Source organism: Gavia stellata, chromosome 1, assembly GCF_030936135.1.
Source record: "Gavia stellata isolate bGavSte3 chromosome 1, bGavSte3.hap2, whole genome shotgun sequence".
In the NCBI taxonomy this organism is placed as follows: Eukaryota; Metazoa; Chordata; class Aves; order Gaviiformes; family Gaviidae; genus Gavia; species Gavia stellata.
In genome coordinates, this window is record NC_082594.1 from 115,705,620 (window position 1) to 115,731,006 (window position 25,387).

The window sequence follows — 25,387 nt, forward strand, 5'->3', positions numbered from 1 at the left end:
GAATGGCATGCACATCCCAGCACTCCCCCTCCCCTTTCACACGCAGATCCATGTGGTCTCCACCTGACAAACCTACATTTACAACGCTCGTTGCCTTAAAATTAAACTATTTCTTATCTCAGCCATGTGTTTATGTCTTGGTTTCCATTTAGCTGGTTTGTGTTTCAGACAGGGATGTCTGGAAACAGTGGTAACAGAAATACAATAGGTTATAAGAGCCTTGGGAAATATTACAGAGGGAGCCTGGGTGCACAGAGCAGAAAGGCAACATCTCCAAGCAATAGCTAGGACCTGGCAACCCAGGCCCCGATCCTGAGCTCAGCCCCACCTGAGCACGTGCTGACACTCACACCGGAGTCACTAGGGTTGGGCATGGGGGCTGACCCAGCTCCAGCCCACCGCAGGGCTGGGGCTGTCAACAGTAATCTTGCAGCCCTTATTCAGCATTGCATCGTGCTCACCTTGGCTTCAACTAAAGCCCTTATTATGCAAGTCAGACCCAAGGCCCAGGCCAGAAATGGGGTTTCCCAAACATCTTGCAGAGCGCTGTGGCTCGACGTGGCCACGTCGTTTCCAAGTTCAGATTCTTACCCAGACAGCAGCCAAGCCTGAATTTGCGCACGCTGAGCATGTGCAACTTCTTACGAAATTCAAGAGCTGCAGCTGGGGTCTCGTAAGGCCCACAGCGAATCTTGGGTTAGACAAACAGATTTTGAAGTCAACAGGAGTTGAAAATTTCAGCACTTTCCTTGAGGTGCTCAGCAGACAGATCAGGCAAGCTGAAAACATTTTGTTTCCGCAAGTCACACGTTTTTATAAAACTGACATTTCTTTCCTGAATATTGATGTTGTAAGTTGCAGTGGCTTAGCTGAAAGTCCTGCCTCATGAGTTAGGATAAGAGTACACTGACAGTTATGAGCACTATGAGGGCCTGAAACATAACCCATAGGGGACTGTGTTCAACAGCTTCGATGGATCATGGATGAGGCCCAAACTCATGTCTGATTTAAATCCGTAAGAGTATTTGGTCCATTTTGAAAGAATGGATGGGTTGAAATGCAGTTCCTGTAACCGCAGGCTTTGCTCCATGCTAAAGGTGTTTGCAAGTTTCCCACAACCAGCAAAGCACAAAGCCACCTTTAGAAGCAAGAAAACAAAACCACCCTTACTACAATCTAACACCAGCAGGAAAAATATTTGGCTGAAACTTCAGGTGCGAATTATACTTGCTTAAGCTAGAACAAAAGGACAAAAACATCAAAATCTAGTAATGTGGAAACAAGGAAGGTTTAGCTCTTGAAAAAGAAAGGAAAGATAGACATTTGAGGTAACAAAACAAAAAAACCAAAATGCACAAACACATCACAGACATCTAAAAATAGCATTTTATACATTTTTTGCCAGTGCTTCTCTGAGAGCAAGTTCTTTAAACAGAACTTAACAATTTTACAATTTTTTTTAAAAAAATATGTCATCCTAAAATAGCCCATCAATCCTTACCCAAACTTTCTGTATTTCTACAAAAATAGATGCACAAAGAGCTACAAAATACTGTATTCCTGAAAGGAGGCGCACTGTAGTCAAGGGAGAGTCTTTTTCCTGACAATTGAGACCGTTCATAAAAATATCAAGCTGAACAAAACAAAACACTGTTAAAGGAGCAGAAAGGAGTTAGGTTGCCCAGCTGCAGCAGGCTCAGATGAGGAAAGAAAGAAAAGTTAGGTTTTTGGTTTTTTCCAACACTGTGGGACCCATAAACGGCCTTACAAACAAAAGGCTCAATAGCAAAACCAGAATGGTTGGCTCTTCATCTTCACGTGTGTCCTTTGCCCCATGCAGAAGGAGTCAACAACTGTTATATCGCCCGCCCAGCTGCGCTTACTCCAGCTCTAGCTGGTCTTAATTTAGCTGAACTTCAGAACCAAGAAGTTTCCTTGCTCTTGTCCTGATGCTGTAGACCTACATTTCAGAAAAGAAAAAAGAAAAATTGAAATTTGATACAGCCTTTTCCTCCCCCTCCCCAAGCAAATGAAGTAAGGATAAACATTTTTGATTAAAATAAAAAGAAAAAAACCCCACAACTTACCAGCCTAGTGCCCTTGTTAGTAACACTGCTATTGCTCCCGATTTTATAGTTCATGTGGGATAACCTTAAATCACACTTAAGTTTTAGACTGGCTCAAGCAGTTCAGGAATGCTGATAACATCCTGTATGTGCTTCCTTGTTTTGGCCTTGTTTGGAGCATGGCATGGCGTGATAAAATGCTCCAGCAAGGTCTGCACAGACAATCCAGTATGCAACAGAATAATTTATCCTGATAGGGGCCAGCCACAGACCCTACCTCTTTTAGAAAAGGCCTGCGACACTTTAGGATCTCACAGTTTCTATGGCATTTCACCTTACAGAGGAGAGAGGGGAAAAAGTTCCTGCAGCAAGTAAAAAACCCAAATAATTCCACCTACAGAGTGTCAGATTTTTAGCCAAGAACTGCTAGTGCTTCCACATGGGAAAAATTAATGATTTTCAGCTTGCATTTGTTATGAGTTCCTCTAACATTTTCCTTTATAAAAAGTGAGGACTATCTAATAAATGTGGTGCTATGTTGTGGCTTTAGCATTATAGACTTGGAACCTGTGTTATAATCTGGGATTTCTCCACTCCAGAGGGATTCAATCTTCTCTAGATTTACACCCAACAGGGCGTATATCTAAAATCCAGACAATAGAGGGGGAGGTGAGGATGAAACTTCCCAAAGAAGATACATTCTTGCTCATTTCTAGGGAAAGTATAAAGGAGAGAGGTGCAGGCACGTATTTTAAGAGGTAGTAAGGCACTTAGGACTCATTGATTTAAAACCTGCCCCTTGACATTTTGAGCCAAGCAAATCACATTTCGTGAAATGAAGGTGCACTTCCCACTATAAATCGTCATTGCTATATAGGCAGCAATGCTCCACTTTGTGTCACACTATATACTGCCCTGCTACATAGTGTACCAAGACCAATGCATCAACTACCTGATCCGCTAAGAATTTAGGGCCAATTTCACCACTAATGTAAGTAGGTGCAACTCCAGACTCAATGGTGTTGCAACCATTGAAGCTCCATGTTCATTTGATTGTTAACCTGTGAAAATTGAGAGATCCATGTGCTAAGCACGGATCTCTCATTTCCATACCTGATCACATACTGAAACACACAGGAAGACCCTTTACATTTTCAGAAAGCCTAATAGGCATGATGGGTTCAGATACGACCACTACCTCCTTGTTTTAGGAGTACAAATAGTTAAATCTTTAATGATGATCAACATCATTTTGGGGTTGAGATACAAAACAATTAACACTCACATGAAAGGTGACAGTATATGCCTCTATCCATGTGAGGCTTCCCAAGCAGTATCCAAAAACTTGTGTGTCCAGCAGCAAACAGACAGGGAAAGCAGAGCACACAGGCATAGCATGCCAAACCCTGTTCAGTGGCTTTGTGCTCTATTTCACATGCACTTGCACCTATTTCTTTAGATTGTGAGCATCACTCACAGGCAGAGTCATCGTAAACTGCCATTAGTTTCCTTCAGAGCTCCCTCAAAGTCAGTGATGACAATTTTGTGTTATTTTTCCCCGTTGTTTAAATTTTTTTTAAACAAAGACACACACAAAAGAAAAGAGGGAGTTGGACAGCAGAAACCTTTCAGAGTGTAAGGAAGTCATTTAAGTTTGCCCATGGAGCACTAAAGGACACCAGAGGCAATAGAAGCTGATGAGAAGAGAAACCAGTTATATGGCTCCTAGCAGCTTAAAAAAAATGACACACACACCTGTATAAGAGGATGTCCACCTGATGGTAGCAACTGGTAGAAGGGGAATAACCAGCTGAACAGACACCTTCCTAGTTAGGTGCCTTTGCAAGAAACAGAAATAACTGTAACAAGGAGGTTTAACATATAGCTATTAAGTCTAAACAGCCATGGAAAACAATCCAAAAAAACAAAGTTGCCTTAGTTACAGAACTGAATGTGGAACACTTTCCATGCCTTTTCCTCATTATATTCCCATCTCCTTCATGGCAAGGCTATCTGCAGTCCTAATGTCATCCAAGTGCAACCCTGCTACTAACCGAAAGCGTTCACTTGCAGCCTGCTGCAAGAACATTTTCCTCTTCGCAAAGAAATCTTCGCTTGCATTGCATGAGTCGGTGTTGCCACTCCAGCACAACCCCCCCCTCTGGGATACCAACCTTACAGCTAATTGCCACACAAGCAGAATGCAGGTTCTGTGGGAACATCTAAACAATGAGTTGTGACAAATTCATGGGGTGTGTGTGAACAGAGACAACTCCACAGAAAGCAGCAGACTGACCACTCAAATTCTGTGTTCAACGTGACACGCTGACGTACAGGCATTTCCAAAAGTGGACTTTCCATAGTTAGCCGGGACTAGAGGATGTCGACTAATTCACCTAAATTTAAAGTTCTGCACCTCAATGTGCATAACTTCGCATGACGAAGGATGTGCACCTCAATTTTAAGATAGACTTACAACCCTCAGATATGCCAAAATCCTGCTCTGCTTTTAGTGTGTTGGGGCTACAGGAAGCCTCCTCCAGCACATCTGTCCAACAGCAGGACAGGATATCCTCCTAGGCTCTGCAGTAGCAGGGCAAATTGCTCTGCTCTCCTCCCCAGGGACTGCCTGCAGACCTGGCAGCTGCCAGTGCAGCTGGATCTGACCGACCACCCGAGGTGCCCGGTGTGCAGGGCAGCCTCCCGGACCTGCCCCTGAGGAAAACACCGATGGCCGTAACCATCAGCTCCACTGCAAGACAGTAATTGCCCTCCTCACCTCCCTGGTCTTAAGTGCTCAACTTGGCTTGCGCACCCTTAACGTAAACACGAGGATTTAGCCCCGACACTACGGGATTACGGCTGCAGCCGTACATATGCTTTCTGTACATATGCCACGAACTGCAGTCAATGCTGTTAGGGGCTGACCTTGCTTTGCTCGACATCGGTGGGGCAGGGAATCATGGTCTAAAGCACAAACGTGCTGTGCTTATATCTATGTGTTTATATCAACGCTTGATATAAAACTTACTTTTACATTGAGCATTATAGCTTGGGCACTTCAGCTTTGGAAAGACACTGCATACCAGCAGCCACAAAGACAAGTTTTAATAGGTTTTTGACGTAGACTAGCATATTCTTTAATCCCACTTGTACCAATAAAGAAGATCCCAAAAGGGTTAATTTGCAGCACACAATGTGAGGATTAAGCCACATTTAATGGGAATCAGGTAGCTAAATCCCTCTTCATCCTCTAAAAGAGGACCGTGTAAGTTCAAACAGATGTGTAAGGCAGATCAATACTTTGTTAGTTCTATGAACGGTGATACACTGATGTCCCACACAATCCGTTCTGAAACATAAATTCCCAAACTATACCATGCATGCAAGGGGAACCCCCTCTTAACCTTTGAAGTGATTCAGCATCATCCATTCATGAGATCAAATATTTGACTTAGTATGGCAATGATGCAACAATGTAGCTGGAAGAGGGTAAGATTACAGCCAGCCTGCCATGATCCCAACACTATCATTCCATATAATTCAGCGTGAGGAATTTTGCAAATGTTTCTATAATCGCATGTGACAGTAGCACAAGAAATGTGACCCGCAGTAAGGCGGGGGGGGAGGAATAATTTTTGTATCTGAAGGGCTCTGAAAAGCAATGTCTAGGTATGTACCAAATGAGCTTTTTTAAATACATCATCTGAAGCTCATGGAATCTGATATATTGACAGCTCCACAAGTTGATGTCTTTTATTCTCCAGTGACATACGAGCAAAGACTTCCAGAACTGAAGTTTTCTTGCCACTACGGCCTTACCCTACTCTGAAGATACCACTTCTACGCTGCAGAAAGCCAGTACACCCTGCCAGGACCCTCAGTTTTTAGCTTCTCTGTTGAGATGGCTGTCTCACATTAGAGTGAAATGTATTGAAATTCTGTGTGATGTGGAGACTTATCCAGTATAATCCTCCCCTGGAGTGGACATGGAGCAAGAAAAGCTTCACCTGTGCTTGCTGGTGAGTGCTGGATGTGACTCCGTACAGTGCTTCAGCAGCCCCCTCCTCTCCCAGGCAGCACTGTGGCAATTAAGCTCCCTCTTCACCACGATCACGCCTCGAATGCCTGTCACCAAAGCATTTATCTCAAATCTACAAGCTGCAGGCAAGGCTGAAAAGGGAGCTCAGAGCCTTCCTGCCCTTCCCAGCAAGCCTCTCCTTGGAGAGCACAAGAGAGATGAGTGTGCAGGGTAAGACAGCAAATAATTGTAATGTCACAGGCTGCCACTGCCTGCTGTGTTTCATTGCTTGCTCCCTTGTTTCCAAAGCCTTACACGCCAAACTGGGGCCGCCTGATAAGGTTTTGCTGTTGTGTTTCAGTGCATTGCCATTTTAAATAGTTGCAAACAAGTGAGACATTGCTCTGCTGATATCCTCTGTTCCTGCAAACCAGTCACACATTTCCCCCTCTTTCTTTTCCCCCACAGGAACTCATGAACTAAAACCCACACATCAGGCATAGGCCAGGAATCAACAGTTCAGGCCTTCTCCACTGCCTCCCACGCCGAGCAGACGACTACAAGACATGCAAGCCACTGTTAAGCACTGCCAAATCAGGATCCTGATAAAACTGGCATTCAGCTGTACCCCTCCATAGGATTTTCACAAGGAGCAGGCAGCACCAAGCAAAGGCTGTATTCGTCCTGGAAGGCAGTGCTAGGACTCATAGTCCTTTTTGAGGTACTGTGCTCCTATAGAAAAGAGAAAAAGCACCCGGTTTATTATACATACAACAAAGTAGCAGTAAGCAAACCAACTTGCCCAGCACTGAAACAACTCACAGCCTAGGCTACCTACCTAAGCCAGGTAGTGGTATCTCTCCTGACTAACAATCCCTTACGCAGTTCTCGGCTCCATCCCCACAAGGTAAGTCAAATACCAGAGCTCTGGAGCTGGACTGCTGAGGCTACTGTCAGACCAGGGGCTCGTCCCCTTTACTGGTGGCAGTGACAATTTGCTCATGCTTCAGAGAAGGCAGCTCACTCCCATTATGGAATTTGTCAGAAGGGCAAAACTTGAGATCCCAGTCTTGTCAGATTATCATTTTACACTCAAAAGCATAAAATGTAATTCCTCTTGTATCACTGACATGGCTGGAAACGTTATTAATAGATATAAAACTGTCCAGTGATAAGAATGCTATTACGCTTTTTGTTAATTTCTTGAGGCAGCCAGTGGCATGGTATTTAGAAGAGATTATTGGTTCCCAGTTGCTATTAAGGGAAGAGAGAGAGATTTGTATTAGGTTAGCTCAGTTATAACTGGGTTTTGCATTCACAGTATTTCATATTTAAGAATCAGCATTTTTTTTCTCCACCAATTCTTTGTTCCCCTGAACGCTAATCAAAGCAAGGAAGTGCTTCTCACACATCGAATCAGTTAGCTAGAGCTATCAAGAAGAGAGACAAACAGGTACTTTAAGGAAAAGGGAACAGAGATGCAAACCCAGTATTTCCTTAATAAATAACTTAAGGTGTTTAAGAAGTACTAATCTGCAAGGACTGATGCTGGTCAGATAAACACCAAGCAGAAAAAGGAGACCTCAACAGCGCATACGAGCTGCAGGATGGCTGCGCTGGAGACAGTCACCCATCACCTGATCACAAGCAACTGTGAACAGTGAGGGTTGCCAGACTGCTCCTAACGCTGAGATGACAGCTGCCAGTCAAAGCTCGCAGATGCAGATGTAGATCATGGAGGCTGTCCTACGGCCACAGACCCAGCAGTAAAATGAATCTAATTCACAGACCTCTGCCTAGATCCTACAGAAAGAAGTTTAGTATGGTGGTGAGCACAGCTCAACCAGCATCTCTACTCTATGTGACACCTGGATACTACACAGGAAGGAAATGCTGATCTGTTCCAATTTAGATGAGTAAGATGCAATCCTCATGTACTGACAAGTTATTAGTTCAGTCCTCATTGGAGCTATATTTTGGTGAACACACATATGAACTGGCTGAACAAGCTGGAAGCTACCACATGGAAGTTTAATTAACCATTTCCCACAAGATTTAAACCAAAAAAATGTGTATCAAGTCACAACTCATTTGGCTTGAATGGGACCAAGGCAGACAAAGGTCTCTCAGCAAAAGGCAGTGAGAGCTGAATGTTTCACAGCTCATCTGCCCTGACAGCAATTTTAGGAGGGATTCCCACCTGGAAATATATTTGGAGAAGGCTCTGAGAACAAGCCCTGCTTCGGCTGCAGGGAGTCCACTTCTTTGTTCAAATTATTCCTACTAAAACAAGTCACAGTCACAATCGAACCATCTTACCTGTGTCAAACCCAAAACTTGGCACAATGTCCACCGTTCCGTGAAAGGCTCCAGCCCATGCTGAGGTAGCGCTGGTGACAGCAGCGGGATCTGTCTTTGTCACGTCACACTGGGGAGCAGGAATCCTGGCTGCGCGGACTGAAGGCATCAGCAGGGACCCATACCGAGGGTCGCGGTGCGAGCTGGGATGGTGATGGTGCATGTGTGGATGAGGGTGATGGCGATGCATGTACACGTCATGCATGTGTGCATATGAAGGGCTCACCTGAGATGCTAAAGGATAATGCCAGGATTCAGATGCAGCAGGGGGAGGAGGTGGGGCAGTCTGATGAAGGCCGTGTCCTGGCCAGCTGCTGGGATCTGGTGTTGGGAAGGTGCCTGGTGCAGTAACGGGGAAATCAGGGTGTACTCCACTTAAGCATGGTGGAGGGGGAGGCTGGTAAGAGCTGGTCCAAAATGAAGTTGGGAAACTGCTCCTTTGGCTTGAAATTGTTGAGCTTTCTGGTAGAGAGGAGAGAAATGAAGTATGACTGAAGCGGAACAACAAATTTAATGACAAAAACCCCACAATGATTTTCTACTCTCTGAAATTTGTAACGCTGAACTCAAGCTTCCTCAGCAATTACAGAATCATAGGACGGTTGAGGTAGGAGGGGACCTCTTGAGATCATCTAGTCCAACCCCCCTGCTCAAGTGGGGGTCACATGGTCCAGAACCATGTCCAGTCAGATTTGGATTGAGATCCAAACTCCATGACCTCTCTGGGCAACCTGTTCCAGTGTTTAGCCACCCTCAGCAATTTGGGAAAAGAAAAAAAAAAAAAAAAAAAAAAAAGAAAAAAAATTGTTTTCTTGTGTTCAGATGGAATTTCCCGGTTTCTAATTCATGCCTATTGCCTCCTGGCCCGTCAGCAAGCATTGCTGAGGAGAGTCTGGCACCCCCATGTTCATTCTCTCGCATCAGGTATTTACACATATTGATAAGATCCCACCCAAGAAGACTTTTCTTCTCCAGGCTGAAGAGTCACAGCTCTCTCAGGATCTTGGAATTACGAGGAGAGGCTAACTCCTGACCAGACCAGAACACACCATTTAGAAAGGCAGCTGTTGTGGCTGTAAATGCTTCTGAGGACAGAGAACCAGGTCGCACTGCCGAATAGGAGGTATTTGCCTAAAGGAAGAATATCAGATCTTCTCAAACTAACTGCATGCTTTGATGGGACAAAGATCGCATCTAACGTGCTTACGTTAGTCCCTTACAGAATATATCACACTGCCCTGTACCCAATAGCATCAGACAAGCAGAAACCTCTATGTATCTGAAAGAACGTTTTGTCAGAAATAAAAGACTCACTGCTTCTTGCAGTTAAGGCTCAACTTATATTTAAATGGATTCCAATACCTCTACATTATGAAATCACATTCTAAAAATTCCTCTTTTGAAGGAGCGGTTAGTGTTTTTGATGTGTAGGAAAGTATTCGCATCTCCATTCTCACAATCCTCTTGCCAGCTCATGTCTGAAAGTACTGCTTCATGCAATATGTCTCAGCTCAAATAGGGGGTTTTTTAGTCAAAGATGGAAACATAAAAATACAAGACTTCACCTCTGATGAAAGAACAGTCATAAAAATAGCCTACAGAGAAATAAAGCCAGCAGAGTTTAATATTTGATGAGGCGAGGAATACTCTGTTCCTCATATAATATTTACAAAAATATTTATTTTTTTTTAAAATGACCTTTCCTTTTGCTTTGTTTAATAAGCAACTGGAATAAGACTTTTGGGTGAAGACACCATTGAGAATGATTCCTCAAACGCTCCTGCCTCTGAACTTGCTTAGGCAGAAATATTTTGGAAACAAAAACTGTAAAAGTCTTTTCTGACTGCTTCACTAGGACACTCGTGTATCTGTTTTAAAATCCATTAAAATCACAGAAATTTTTCCACACATCAATTGGCTTTGATTTAGGCAGTTTATTGAGCCTGATTAACTTCCGATATTGGAAATAAACTTTGCAAAGGCACTATGGACAAACGTAGAGAACTTTTCTTTGTGCCAAACTGCTCCAGAGGCTGCAAGCTTATCTAGCAAACTGTACTCCAACATGGCTTTCTTCAAAAGGTTGCTTTTTTTTTTTAGCAGCATATTTCTATTGTAATTCATGGTGGAAGACTGGAGAGAGCTTCAAGCATATTACAGAAGCCTCAGCACCCCTCCAAAATTGGTATTGTTCCTGTTTGTAAATTGTTCCTTGTTACAAGGGATTAGACTGAGATGGAGAGTGCACATGGCTTACAGTGTTGGCAGCAGGGCTGACAAAAAAAACCAAACCCAAACTTCTTCATGTCCCGTCTGTTGTTTTCCTCATTGCTTAACAGAGAAGCACAGCTTGACAATGCATTGCCAGTATTCTGGAAAATGAATCTCTGTAATCGAGAGTTTTTGGAAAGTATCTGGCTGTTATCTGCATGGAAAAGCCCTAAATCCAAACCATCTCACTTCAAAAAAGCACAGAAAACCACAAAGTATCTGCAGGACAACTTTAATACCAGGAGAGAGCACTTTAAACCACTGGATTTGCCAATATGAATTCATCCCAGATTGCATACCAGCGTGGCTTCACCAATCATACAGAAGGTCTGGGCCACAGAAAACATGTTTGGTCATCTCCATTTTTCCAACCTGTGCACATTTCACAAAGCCATTACCACCGTCAGAAACTGCCATGGATCAGCCCTCACTGAGACACCACTGCGTGCAAGTGCAGAGGCCAAGCTCACTGGTCAAGGTCAAGTCATGTCACTGGAGAGACAGGGTCCATCCAGGTTATATGAACATGTAAGAAAACTTCATCTACCCTGAGTGCTCACAGAGGATGCTACTAAATATTAAGTGTGCAACAACCCCACCAACAAGAACCATCTCTGTGTTGAACCACAACCCCCAACCACTACATATTTCCATGGTGCTTGAAGGGTCTCCTTTCCTCCCCACCTTTAAAACAGCAAGTACAACCAATTATCTTTACAGACACCATCATGTCAGATACCCGGCCTCTATGGGACATGGCAATGGAGAAACAGTCATTTCAGCACTGTCCTTGAGAAAGAAAAAAAAAAATAATCTGCATAGCTTCCACGGGCTTTCAGAAGGGGGGAAGGAGGCATTTAACAAAGATTGTCTGCCAAGAAAGATACTACAGTTACCACAATTTCCTATTCTAAGTACAGGGAGGCAGGGAGATGGCAACATCTCAGATACCACGAAGTGGTGACTAATGCAAATGTTCACGGTGGCTGGCCAACACGCAGTGAAAACATGCCAAAGCGCACATGCTGTAAAGAAGACAATGTATGGAATTTTCTGTAGTACAACATTACTTCTCAGTTAAGGTAGGAAGGAAAAAAAACCAACCAACCAACCAACAAAACCCAAGAAAGAAAAAAACCCCAACATTTTCAGCTAGGAAAAACATGTTGATAAAAATACCATTAAGGTAATATTAGTTTTGAAGTATCATTAGTTTCATTAGCTCCTGCAAAAGATTTCAAGTAGCTATACCTACAATTGAATATTCAAAGTCCATGTTACCAGGGCCTGTTGTAGGGAACTATATTTTATAAAAAGTCAGTGCTGAAGTTAATTTTAGCCTAAACTGATCAGTATTTTCAACATACAAAAGATGAAAAGTTGCTCTTTTCAGGACAACAGGTTCTATTTTCTATACATAAGCAAAATCCCTCCTCAAAATAAAAAAAACCCACAATATCACCTTAATGATGAAATTACAGTTTGCTCGTCCATCAGGACACTATAAAAACCCCAACACAAGATTAAAAAAAAGCAGAAAACATTACTAATCCTTCCTTTCAGGTAAAGGAGAAATAACACAGTGAGCTGAGTAGTTCATGCCCACACACTTTCCATTTAAATCTGTACCTTCCAAAACAGCTATTGCAAACGCAAAAGGTTTTTTTTTTTAATTTATCTTTGAGTAATCTATTGACAAAAATTCTGACTACCCATGAAGGTTATTTATAAAAGATCTTCAAGCTAATGATATTTTAACTTCTTTAGGTAACAGGATACAAATTCACATCCATTTGCTGTAACTGAGCATCTCTGACAACTGTACATGGACCAGAAGACCAAGGTGTTAGCATCGCTCCTTCCCCACTTTTTTCAAGCAGACATGTTTCAGAAACTCATTTGGGCCTGATAAAACTCTTGTCAGCTTCTCTTCTCTGGAGAAGCAGATACCCTCAGCTTTCTCAGCGTCCACAGCACAGAACCAAGCAGCCCTACCCAGCAGCCTCCCTGGGGATTTTCACACCGCTTTAGCAGGTGCAGCGACGGCGGAGGGCATATCCCCTTACTTTATTCCCGGAAGACCTTCGGGACACGCAGACCTCCGTTCCCCACCGATGGCAAGGGGCACACCGGGTCAGGAGGCAGCATGGCTGAAGAACCCTTATTTATGTCAGGCCACCCTGTCCCCTCCAGAACCCTCTGGGGAGGGCTATGCAACCACGGGGGGAGCCAGGGAAAAATAGCAGGCTAAATCTGAGGCCAAAGAGAAGACACACAACCTCACCCGTGGTATGTCTCCAAGCTCAGTGAAGAGGGCTTGCTGTAGGCATGGGGTCTCTGGGGACTGCCTTGATCCCATCTCTAAAACATTTATAGCCTGTCTGGGCCGTTTATAAATGCTTCAGTCTCCTTTTTAGTAAGCATAGGTTCAATCCTGCTCTCAGTCGAGTCGACGGAAAATTTCCCATTAACATTAATGGTCCCGGCTCAAGCCATAAATTCCTCTAGCTCCCTAGCCATTTGTGCTGACCTTTGCTTAAACTTCCTTGGATTTGTCATCATCGTTCTGGAAAGCAAGTCCTTCTGCGTTATTTTTCTCTTCACAGTGGTTTCCAAAAATCCCGTCTCTCTTTATTATCTGTGACTTCCATCAATACACTCTCACCTCAACGTCACCGATTATGAACACCGCCACTCCTACAAGGATCCTCATGGTATCTCTCTCACTCAACCCGATGCAAGGCCATTACTCACGATACTTAGTTCGTGTCCCTTTGCCAGTCCACATAAAGACACGATGAGAAATAACGCAGCTGTGGACCTGAAAAACTAGCCAGACTGCTGCATTCAACAAAATGGAAATAGCGCCTTACCGGCATGCTTTCTCCAGTCACCAGTTTTGAAATCTTACCTGTAAGGTCTACCTAGGTCATTTGGCAAGATCTGCTCTTTGTTACGTTGATCATGCTTGTACGCATTATGAGACATGACCGTTATGGCAGTATTCAAATGCCTCGCAGCACCTACCACTCAGAAGCAGAGTAACATCATCCTCATTTTACACACGGGAAAGCGGTAGTGATGGCCGTATCTCTCCCCTGAGCTCTCCTCCTGGGCAGGCTGCAATGCACCATGCCACATGGCTGCAGCCACGTGGGCCAGGGCTTGCACCCAAGCCTATTCCAGCCTGTGCTGGCTCTTCCCCACCTGGAAAGCAGCCATAGACAAATCTTAATCACCTGGCAAAGTCACCCAAGAAGGCTGCATGGGTCTCCTCATGTCCAAGGCCAGCAACCCAAACAGCTTTGCTCTTGCCTCACAGGCCAAGTTTCACACTTGGAGCTTAAAAATAAGCCTCCAACCTTACAGCAGACATTTGCGAAGCCACATGAGCTCTTCCCTGTTCCTTCCAGGGCTCGGCAGAACCGCAGGCTATGGCAAGAGAGGGAGATGCAAGCTTCTTCCATGCCTTTGGTGCCTCTTTTCCCCGTTAACACTTCAGATCACTCAACACCAAGAAGCTCCTTGGTTCTTTCAAATTTGGGGGGATTTTTCCTCCAGAGAGGAGCAAAATTTCAGCTGCAATGCAATATGTGTTACCACAACGCAGACCAAGTAAGCCACACCACAGAGAGCAAGTTACTGCTCCTCTTACCTCTCCACAGAGGACTTAGCCCTGCCTTGCTCTTGGTAAGGGCAGTTTCTGGATTGAAGCTACTGGCTTGGCTCAAAGCTCTTGAGAAGTGTTCATCCACTACCGAACCAATGTCTCCCTGGAAGTAAGTGAAAAGGACGCAGCGAGAGTTAAGGTACTCCATCTCAGCAGGCTGGTCTTTCTCATCCTCCTCTTGCTTGCTGGGAAGGGTCACTTCCAGAGACTCCTGCATCTTGTTGTATACAGCTAACTTCTTCTGGGATTAGAAACAAAACAAACAAGAGATGTATCACTGATGGCATTCACTGCAAGCTCAACATCTGGTTTCCTTAAAGAGAAATACTGAATACATTGAAAATTCATTTCATAATTACAGTTGGAATACAGAGATAGTTTGCATCGACATTTCACAAAGAAGAGATTACCAGCACCACTTAAGAGTTTTTATTCCCCACACACAGATGGACCTGCTTCTCAAGCACGTTTCACAACCGCAATTTATCGGCAACAGCCTTCACTCAATACCTTCAAAAGAAAACAGACAGACTCTTAACTATTGACTCTTGACTCCCCCCTGGAAAGGATATTCCCATCAGTAAAGGCTACAGAGGTCGAGTCCAGCCCTGCGGAAGGGTGGCCAGACACACAACGTCTGCGTTTCACCCATCTAGCTGAAGATGTGCCAGGTCTTGCTGGTCGCACTGCCCCAGTTGAGAGTATGTGGCCCTCTGGACTCACCACATCTACTTGTTGCTGAAGGCATAAAGATGGGAGAATGTGGTGCTTCCTGAAAAATCTTCCACTGCATTATCAAAGTCCACAAAATACATAAATTCTCACTCGTGGCCAAGAAAATTTTTATCATAGGAAGCTATTCCTTGGGGTGGTGAGTAGGGTTTGGGGGGGAGGTTGAGGGTTTTTTTTTGGTTGGTTGGTTTGAGGTGGTTTTTTGTTGTTGTTTTGGGGTTGGGGGGGGTTCATTTTCCTTTTTTCTTTTTATTTTTTAATCACCAGCTTCTGGAAAAAAGGACAAAAATTCAAGTCATAAAAAATTAAACATGTGATCTGTGGGAAGAGAGGGATTGACAAGTCTGCAAACACATGCAAAAAAATCCACCCCAAACCAAAACCACAGAAAAGCATATAAAAAAATAAAACCCGCGCAAGCCATCTGTGAATGGCTATTTCAAAATCTTCTCTCTCTCTCAAATCAAACCTAAATGTCAAAATAAATGTGTGTGAAGATCCATTCTGCATGGAACATATCTTTCAGATGTTCCACTTTACAACTGTTTTCACAGAAAAAAAATCTCCCCACAACAATCAAGCTGCAGGAATCATAGCTTTTAGCTAGCTAGCCATTTCCACAGTTGACTTTACACATAAGCAGCTTCAGGAACCCATAACCAACTACAGCACATATGTAGAAGTATTTCATAGCTCTTCCGTAGAATTACAGTTTGACATATCTTTTATGGTTTGCTTGGCAACACTTCAGCGCCATCAGAATCTCTTTAAGTTTACGGCTTTTTTCCCTTTTTCCAAAGTTGTTCTATAGAAAAAGTTGAACAACTACACAGTCTATAAAGTTCCATTTATACAGAAAATATGCTTGCCCAATTTAGAAATAATTGAAAGTTGTTTTCCGATCTCATATTCCATCAATATATTTACATTCGGTGCTTTCTAAAATCGTGTAAGTTGATACAAATTCTCTCATTGTGATACAAAACAGATACTCTGGGGCTAATTCTCAATTACAAATGGTTACTAAAAAAACTAACTGTAAGAAAGGGCTATCGACAAGAGGAATTAAAACCTATAATACTAAAAGCTCATAGCAATTAAGTGATGGATCTGTCATTACAGTAGGTTAACTGGTAAACATAAACCAGCTCAGCAATACCTTTAATTCCAATGCTGTTACATGAACTGCAATGAGGGATGTAAGTAATTTTATTTTGCAGTTTGGGATTTCTAGACAACGGTCTGGAATTCAAGTAAACCTGTGCTTCACAAAGCAAGTTACACCGTGGCTCTGCTTAGCACAGTATTACTTATTTAGACTTATCCCAAGATCCTATAATATATAAAGAAAAACTGTGGGATTCACTTTAAAAAAAGAAAGAAACAATGATGGAACTAGCAAATTAAAAAAGCTTTACTGGAAACTAATTGCTAAAATGAAACACAGTCTGAGGCTCTGAAACTAATTTTTGCAAATGCAGAATTTGGGGTGACCTATACATTTTTGTAAATGCTTTGTGCCTTCTGTAAACAAAAAAAGAAGAAGTGTTGTAATATTTGTTCCTGAAATGCTTACTAAGATATCACCCATAGTAAGCTTCACGGTTTTGCCTAAGTAATCACAGAACAATGAGACCTTAGTAAGACAGAAAAGGTTATACTATTGCACATACGGGAGATATATGCATTAGAAATCTGTAATACATCTACTTCAGTGACTTGGTCGTTCTTAAAGGTGCGTCATAACCCAGATCCTCTTAAAAATGCCAGACAAGCGGCTGGGGAGGGTGGGTTTTTTCGTTCTTGTTTTTGGTTGGGTTTTTTACGTAGAGACAAAGTATGAAAGAGATCCTTTATAGAAATCTAAATAGATATTGATGTATCATGACATCTCAGGCGCAGTGTATATGCCAGACCTTGAATACATGCAAAACACTTTAAAAGTTGACTTCTATCATTATAGGTACACTATTTGTATTTATACTGCAAGCATGCAAATACATATGCAAGCACGCAATTATATACAGAAACACATCATTTAATACAGCCCCTGGCTTGACTTGGTTATCAGGAAGGAAGTCTTTCAATGTTCCTATATAGTGACTGGAGCTCAGGAAATTAAAACTTATCTCCAGAGTCGCTTCTCTGTGCAGGAATGTTCCCCCTTCCACAGCCTAAGAATCTAATTCATTTTCCATTTCAACTCTCTTCCCTCCCCTCCAGTCCATGGGCAGTCATTACAAGATATTCTGTGCACTTGCTGTCTTTGAAAACACCAAATCTGACTTTTTTGGTTTTTAATGTAAAAAAAGATGGTAGCACTGATGGACAAGTACAAGGCCTTGTGTATGGACTGAAGTTATTTACAGTGAAAAGTTGTGTTTTGTGCTGAGTTTTTTGCAAAGGATGAGAGTTCTAAATTAAAAGATATTTCAAAACTGCATCAAGCCTGTGATCAGCTACAAATCTACTTAATTTGTCTTTCAGGAAGAAATTATCAGCCTGTAATTACAAGACTCTTTAAATAAGAGAATACAGTGAGATAAAGTGACTCAACAAGTTTTCCTTGTATGCAGCATATGTACACCCCTTCCATTGTATACATCCTTTAATAACATTTTTTCTCCCCCTAACTCCCTTAAAATACCCTGCCTGCACACAAATTCCGTCTTACTTGGTCCAACCTTGGCAGTAATCTTCTCATAGCATTTCTGACTGCACTTGTGTGAGTGGAAAAGTATGCAAGAACATCAACTGCTAAATGAATTTGTCCCACCATCATGGCAGTGGGGGGGTCGGGATGAAACAAAACAAGAAACAGGTTAAGTTTCTGATAACTAATCTGGGGTAGCCCAGTTCCACTTGTCCTTTTTTCATACAAACAGTTCTGGCATATATTTAAGCAGCCAACAGCATCTGTAATATCTTTACAAAGAGTATTTTCTGACCAAACACAACGTATTTCTTGCCTATGTTCAGATCTCTAATACTTTCACATATTCATGAATTCCACCTCTCCCTTCCTCACAAACTAGAGACTAAGCCACCTCTGAAAAACAAAACAAACACGCAAAATCTTGTCTTGGCCAAGACCCAGAATATAGAATTAAAAGTCAGCTTAGCGTACTGGGAAATAGGGAAATCTAGTGTCTATGGCACCTGATGCCAGCTGAGATAATAGACGAAGTTTGTGGCTGAAGTATGAATGGTACGACCTCTGGGTAAATAGTGCTGTACAGCATGGGCTGAATTCTGCTTAAACCAACATTATTTTTGTTATTTCATATATTCACAAACAGGCTCTTCCAAAAAGAATTTAAACTCTTATCTGCAAGTTGTCTAACAAAAGGAAACTAAAGGTCAATAGCAAACCACCGCTAACATAGGAATATTAAAGAGAAGCTTTATAGTGGATAAGCATCATCCTGTCTTCCAGAGGAAAACTGACCGTTTTTAGACCAAGAAAGCATGTGGTCCAAAATCTCACACAAAACTCCTGTCTTGAAGATTCCTATTATTTTCTGACAAACCCTATACAGAACCAAGCAAAACGGTTCTCATGCAGTGAAATTCTGGCCACATTAAAGCCAATGGCAAAAGTCCAACTGACTTCAAGGGTCCCGGATCTCACCCAGGGTGTCTGCTAAAAATGTCAGAACATTCCTCTTTGCAAATTGAAAAAAATTCACTCCCAGCTGAAACCAGCTAGTAGGCAGCAAAACAACTGAGCACAGTTGAGAACGGAGAAAGTTTTCTTTTAGCCAAGTTTGAATCAAAAATTCAGGCCAGCTCTTATTTTACACATAAGCTGGTTGCCTGTTCCTACAACTCGTTGTCTCCATACATGCCATCACACAGCATACGGTCCTTTATGCTCCCAAGCATGAAAGTCTGGTGTGCCTGTGGCCACCTGTTACAGATTTTCCATTATGAGAGAAAGAACAGGAACCAAAAATAAAGAGTTACTACACTGAGGAAACACTATATGACCCTATCCTGAGAAAAAGGCTGTCATTTGACATAAGCTTCTGAGAAGGAATTTCAGCAACAAACTCAGGGCAAATCACGGACAGTCCTCCATTTGTGGAGCTGTCTGCCAAGCAGGCTCCTATTGATAACACAGAAAGTATTCAAGGAAGAAGACAATGTCAAGCAATCAGAGTATGGAATGCCGGGCCTGAAAGCAGTATTTACGGCATGCCCTGAAAACATGAAATGCTAACTTCTACCCTCACAAATGAGCAAGCCGAGAGCAAAGCCACACGCTTGCTTTCAGGTGAGCCACTGGATTTGCAGTAGCAGAGCCTGGTGCTCCTGCTGTGCCCTGCTGATGGAGGGAAGCAGTGGAAGAAGAATGAATTTATACATCTTTTGCTGTACATCTAAACAGAGGTGTACCATTAAAGTCTAAAGCTCTATTTTTAGGTAGATAGAGGAGGATCAAACAGAATTTGGTCCCAATCAGAACGAAAAAGTAAAGCAAGCCAAATTTCTTAAATCAGCAGTGTCTCGTGGGTTTAAACAAACCAAACCAAACCAACGAAAGTCCCCACGCAGAGCAAGACTTAATCCAGGTTTTACATCCTGTAATTCTGAGAGTCACCTTTAAAGGTGAGTTATATAGGTCTGATTCAGTTTCCAGTGAAGGCAGCAGCAAGGCAACCACCAGGCTTCCGAACAAGCCTTGAGAAAGCAGCTGACCTACAAAAACTAAATGTGAAGCCATCTTCTGCTGTTATCTGCTGCGTTAGATACTGCGGACTGCCACACAGCAGAAGCAGTATAATAATCCCGTCCTCAAAGTTGTGGGCATGTGATACAAAGAACTTTACTGAAAAACTAACTTACAGTACGTGAATTAGGGTTTAGCTACAGCCAGCCGACACAACGTTAAACACAACTTGTCCTTGTCTGCAACGTTGTTAGTTTGGAAGGAAGAGCTGAGTTAGTGACCTAATTTGCTAATGGAGACAAGCCCTTATCTGGAAAAAGTCTGTCTACAGCACTGCCAGCAGAAAGTCTGACTTGAGCATATCACAACTCTTTATGCAAGACTTGATTTAGCAAGGATGGTGTTGGCTTAGCTCTCTACATCTACATACCATGGAGAAATTCCAAAACTACCATTTACTGTAACTTCCCATTTCAAAGGTCTTAAGCTCAACTGTTAGTGAGCCAGGGTGAGTCCTACCCCAGCCTCAGATCTGCAGCTTGCTGTACCTAGATTGATAGGGCATGGCAAGCCGTCACGGCATTGCGCGCGCGCCAAGAATACAACGGGATTCTTCACCGATTATGTGTTTCCAGAGTCTCTTAGAATGAGTGGCTCTGTTACACCCATTCCTCACCCAACCCACAGGAAAGCCAAAACTTACTACTACAGCTGTGCAGCCCCTCAGGAAAGTGTATGATGAAGAGTTTTAATTGCGCCATTCTGCGGGGCTTTACACTTGCGCAGGCACGGCTCCTTACCACACGCAGGTAACGCGTTCTTATTGTTAACACCAGCACACACTCGCTCCGTCTTTTGGCAAAGGAATATGGAAACCCCGATTTACCCGTAGAATTAGGGCCACACCCCATTTTCATCAGTTCCTTCTGGCATCGTATGAGCATGTACATATCCCTACTCCACTTACTCCCCTCCAGCAAACACCCTGGACTTCAGCAATCTCAAAGATCTAAGGTGCTAAGCCTCCACTGCCATTAACATTCAATAGGAATTCAGGCTTCAGTCCATTAAGCGCTTTTAAAAAAAATCCCATCTAAATTAATTTGCCAGCAAGTCCCTTCCTGGCTACGGATTGGTGAAAGCTAAGCTTCCAGAAATTCTGCATTGCTATGCAAGGTAAAAATCAGTTCTGCACTGATTTTAAGGGAACGAAAACTACAGATACAGAAATGTGGCAGTAACTTTATAGTGGGGTAACTTAAAAGGCATGATGGACCATCCCCTAGAAAAAGAAAAGTCACTTTTGCACAATCTGGGTGCACGCTAGTCCATCATTTAAAAGCAATCCAAGATCTGTTATTAAAAAAAAAAAAAAAAGGAGACGTCCCTTCAAACAACACAATGCCAGCCGCTTGCTGGAGACGCTTCTGACCCACGTATGCAGCACACGACCTATAGAAACATGAAGTTACCTCTCCAGAGAGAGGCCGCTGCCCAGAACTTGAGCCTATACATCTGCAACGGCAGCTCCACAGCTAAGGAGCTTGCTTTGCTCTTTAAAGGATGCGAAACTGATACCGCAAGCTGGCATAACCACTTACATGTTTGTGACAGACTTATTACGAATACCTATGAAGATGCACAAGCTTTAGTTAGAATAACACACCTACGTCTCCTCGCATTGAGAAGGAAAGGAAAACCAACAGGAGCACAGCACAGAGGAGCTTTCTCTCTCAGAAAACAAACCATTTTACCGGATACTGAAAGACACCGGAGTAGTACAACAACATTGAAAAATGCTTCAATGGAGTCCTCGGGTATTTTAAGGGTGAGCTCAACTTTATCAGCTCTAATGAGCAGCTTTTTTTTAAGATAGCCCACTAATTCATCTTCCCTCGCTGTTATTTTTAAACCACAGTTTTAATTCCCGGCAAAGAAGAACATTCTTTAAAATGGTCATCATCCTCACAAAGAGCGCAGGAGCGTTTTACATGTTGAACACATGTGTAAGAAGAAACAAAAACCTGGCAACAGATTCTTCATCCTTCTTTCTTATGCTCTTTACCAGTTGATTAAATGTCCCTGACAGGACAACTCTGAAGAAACAGAGACTTGCAAAATGTCATACATTACCTGAACCAGGAATCTTTCCATTACGACCGCAGATGCGTGAGGAGTTCATTCTCTGTTTACCTTTTTTTTTATTTAAAAAGCATTGGATTCAGAGAAAATACATAAACTGCTCTAAAGTTCGCAGCTGCTAGAACTAGGGGGTGCAACGTTCTCAGTTCAGCAACGACAGCTCGGTTTTCCAGTCTGACATCTGACTAGTTTGTGAAGACCCTCCAGCTCCAAATACTTCAGGAAAATTGGCACTAGCAGAATTAACTAAAACAAATTGTCAGTAACATGTAGGATAGCAAGGTTTAGAATGTTTTTTGGTGGTAACGGGATACATTGTGCTGGCCACAACTCGTGAGCTGTACTGGCTTAAACGGAGCTATCCGTATTTCTTGCCTTCCATATCTACCTCCGCTTTTCTTAAATAGCATAACCCACAAGAACTCAGTTTATTTAACATGAAATTTCAAGAAACTTTGGCGTTCATTAGGGTGCCTCTGGGACATTTCATACATGGCGCTGCTTTCAGCTGATGGAGAAACTTCATGATTCTGTTCAAAAATAAAAAGCAATTGCACTTGAGCGTGACACAGCTGCTAATGATTGTTTAATAGATATTCATGTACTGTGTGTTCTACGCTCCAGACCTGGAAGAGAAATACAGCCAGCCACCTACAGTTAAATGCCAAAAAGTTCACCAAAGTTTCGATTGCAGTTTTCTACTTCTAGGTCTCTTAGTCAAAGAGTCAAGTTATTCGAGATTATTTATTTATTTTCCCTCCAAATCACGCAGGCTAACAACTGGCGCTCCAGATATTCAAATCCAAAGTTCATAAGTAAAATTGCTATACAGACGGAAGGTTCTGCAAGCTGTAACCTAGATTAGAGAAGAAATAATAACGAAGGCACGCTGCAACAGACAAAACTCACAAGTTTTCCAGAGCCCGCGTTTACAGTGAACAACGTGAGCAACCTGGAAAAGTTTGCCGGGGTATCATTTCTGCAAATGTGCTCTCTCTCCCAACAATAAAGAAAAAAACCAATAACACGCGATAGGAATTTTAATGTTTGAGTCCATATTCCTGTCTCCCAGGCAAGTTGATATGAGGGGTCACTTCCCATGTACGGAGAAAACAATCTTCATGGATAATAATGATAAAACCTTATGGAATGCAGCAACAACCAAAAAATGTATTCTCAGATGACTACATTAGGGCCAAGTCAATATTAGTCCCACTTCACCCACGCACTGCATAGTCTAAAAATGCTGTCAGCCTGATAAGAATTTCCTGATTCTTTTTTTTTTTTTTTTTTTAAATACATCTGATCACCAAATTCAGCTGGAAACTCTCCGGAGCCGGTCTTCCAGGAGAGCCGGGGTGAGCGGCGCGGCGCGCCCCATCCGCGGGGAGCAGCGCGGGTCCCTTCCCGCCGGCGGAGGTTCCGCCCGTGTGCGCGCCTGCGGACCGCACCGCACCAGCGGACGGCAAAGGCGCAGCTCTGCGCCCGCAAAGCGGAGGAGCGGGGAGGCTCGTCAAGTAAGGAGCGACGGCGGAGAGGAGGGGGGGAAGAAGGCAAGAAATAACTTTCTCCCCCTTCCCCACTCCAGCCGAAGAAGCCAACACCCACCCCCCAAATACAAGAATTTAGGGAAAAATCATTTTTCTTCTTAAGAAAAGGTCTTACCAGGCTCCGCTGCTCTGGGGCACCCTCACCAGCTCCCCGCATCTCCAAATCAGGCCGGGGGCTGCATGGCGCATCGCTGGCTGGCCGGGGCGGAGGTCTCCGCCCCGGCCAGCCAGCGATGCGCCATGCAGCCCGCTAAGGGGGGGCCTCCCCAAAAAGCCCCCCCACCCTCCAGTCCGCCCCACCGCCACGACTTGCGCGCTGCCCCGCGCAACCCTTCCCTCCCCGCCGCTCACCTGCGGGCAGCCGGCCGCGGCGCCGGCCAGATAGCGGGGCGCCCCGCACGCCGCCGGGGCGGGCTGCTGCATGGCCACGTCCGAGCAGCTCATGGCCGCGGCCGCGGCCGCCCCGCGCCACCGCCGCCTCCCCCTCCTTCCTCCTTCTTCTCCTCCGCGCAGCGCGGCCGCGGCGGGGCGCCGCGCAGCCCCGGCTGCCAGCGCATCTTCGGCGGCCGCCGCGCCCCGCGCCCGCACTTATAGCGCGGCGGCGGCGGCAGCGCGGGGCGCCCCGGCGGCGGCGGCGGCAGCAGCGGCGGCGCGGCCGCGGGGGCGGGGACCGCGCCCCGCCCGCCCCCCTCGCGGCCGCTCCGCGGGCGCGCAGCACCTGCCCCCATCCCGTCCCGCGGCGGGGCCCTGCGGGGGTCCCGCGGCTGCCTTCGCTTCGGGGCAGCCCTGGCCCCCCCCTTAGTCTGTATTGATGCGCTTTCGGTGCGAGTCCCCGTCGCTTCTGGCTGGGAGGGGGAAGTGCCTCGGCGCCGGGTTTCGGCCCACGAGAAGCTCGGCCAAGCTTAAGCAGCGTGGACTCTCCGTAGTCAAGTGTCACCTGCATCAGCCACGCTTCACCTGCCTGGGGATTCATCCTGGAAGTTCACCCGGGAGGAACCCACTTCTCCCACAGGAGGTGGCAAGTGGGATGCGTTTTCAACTAGCCCAGGAAGTCGCTCTTCCCTTCCCACATTTGGTCCACAATGTTTTAAAAACAACAACAAAAAAACCCGATCAATTAAGTGCACTGCTCTACTTGAAAAATATGCAGAAAACCAGTATCTGGTTGTAATGGCTCCAGTCCTACTCAAACATACTCATGGCCTACCTCTGTATGCACATTTTTGCCTGCGAGCAAAAAAAAAATTGTTTTGAAGTTTACCTACATTTAATAGTGGCCAAAAATTGAAGACTTCAATCAAAAATTCTAAATTTATACTCTCTCTTCTCTCTGTGTATATATACACACACACACAAACACACACACATCTCCTTGGCCAGAACAGTTAGATGAATACACAAGGTTAAAATAGCTCTGTCTGACCCCAGTAGGATTCCCTGTTTATAGAAAGCATTTCTCTGAAACATTCAACTGCAATACTTTGAAAAAAGATCCAACTTCCCGCAGGCACATTTAATTTTTTTTTTTTTTTTAAGTTTTGGGCCTACAGATTTTAAGGTAGCTATATACTTTTTTAATAGCACTCTGGTAATTTGTTCCTGTTGCATTTTGTATATCTACCTAAACCGATTCAATCTTAAGAGTTAACCGTTGCAGCCACTCAGAAGTTTCTGCAAGGGTACAATACACATACAGCATACACTTTGCTATACCAAATATATGGGCTTCTGAACAGTTTCTTCAGGGAAACAAAAAAAAACCAAGTGGTGGTTGCTATCTACAAATCTCTGGTCTATCTGGGCCCTATTAATTTCAGAAATCTCTTTCCCCTTGTTTCCTGCTGCAACAACAAGCCGAAGGCAGAACATTATCCCAACAGCAAAGTTTGCAGGAGCCGGAGGCCG

General features: G+C 44.0%; 1 protein-coding gene across 1 annotated transcript; it reads right to left on the reverse strand.

The window, feature by feature from the left end:
- Nucleotides 1-1,685: 1,685 nt before the first annotated feature.
- VGLL3 (vestigial like family member 3) lies at nt 1,686-23,926 on the reverse strand. Its single transcript, XM_059822482.1, has 4 exons — nt 23,834-23,926; nt 14,372-14,627; nt 8,407-8,907; nt 1,686-1,960 (listed from the first exon to the last, which is right to left on the reverse strand). The coding sequence occupies exons 1-4, from the start codon at nt 23,924-23,926 to the stop codon at nt 1,917-1,919; spliced, it is 894 nt and encodes a 297-aa protein (XP_059678465.1). The 3' UTR covers nt 1,686-1,916.
- Nucleotides 23,927-25,387: the final 1,461 nt, after the last annotated feature.

Coding starts and splice junctions, on each gene's coding strand:
- VGLL3 (XM_059822482.1), bottom strand. CDS start 23,926: ATGAGCTGCTCGGACGTGGCCATGCAGCAGCCCGCCCCGGCGGCGTGC. Junction 8,908..14,371: donor GCTAAGTCCTCTGTGGAGAG/GTAAGAGGAGCA, acceptor CCTCTCTACCAG/AAAGCTCAACAATTTCAAGC. Junction 1,961..8,406: donor AAGTTTTGGGTTTGACACAG/GTAAGATGGTTC, acceptor TCTGAAATGTAG/GTCTACAGCATCAGGACAAG.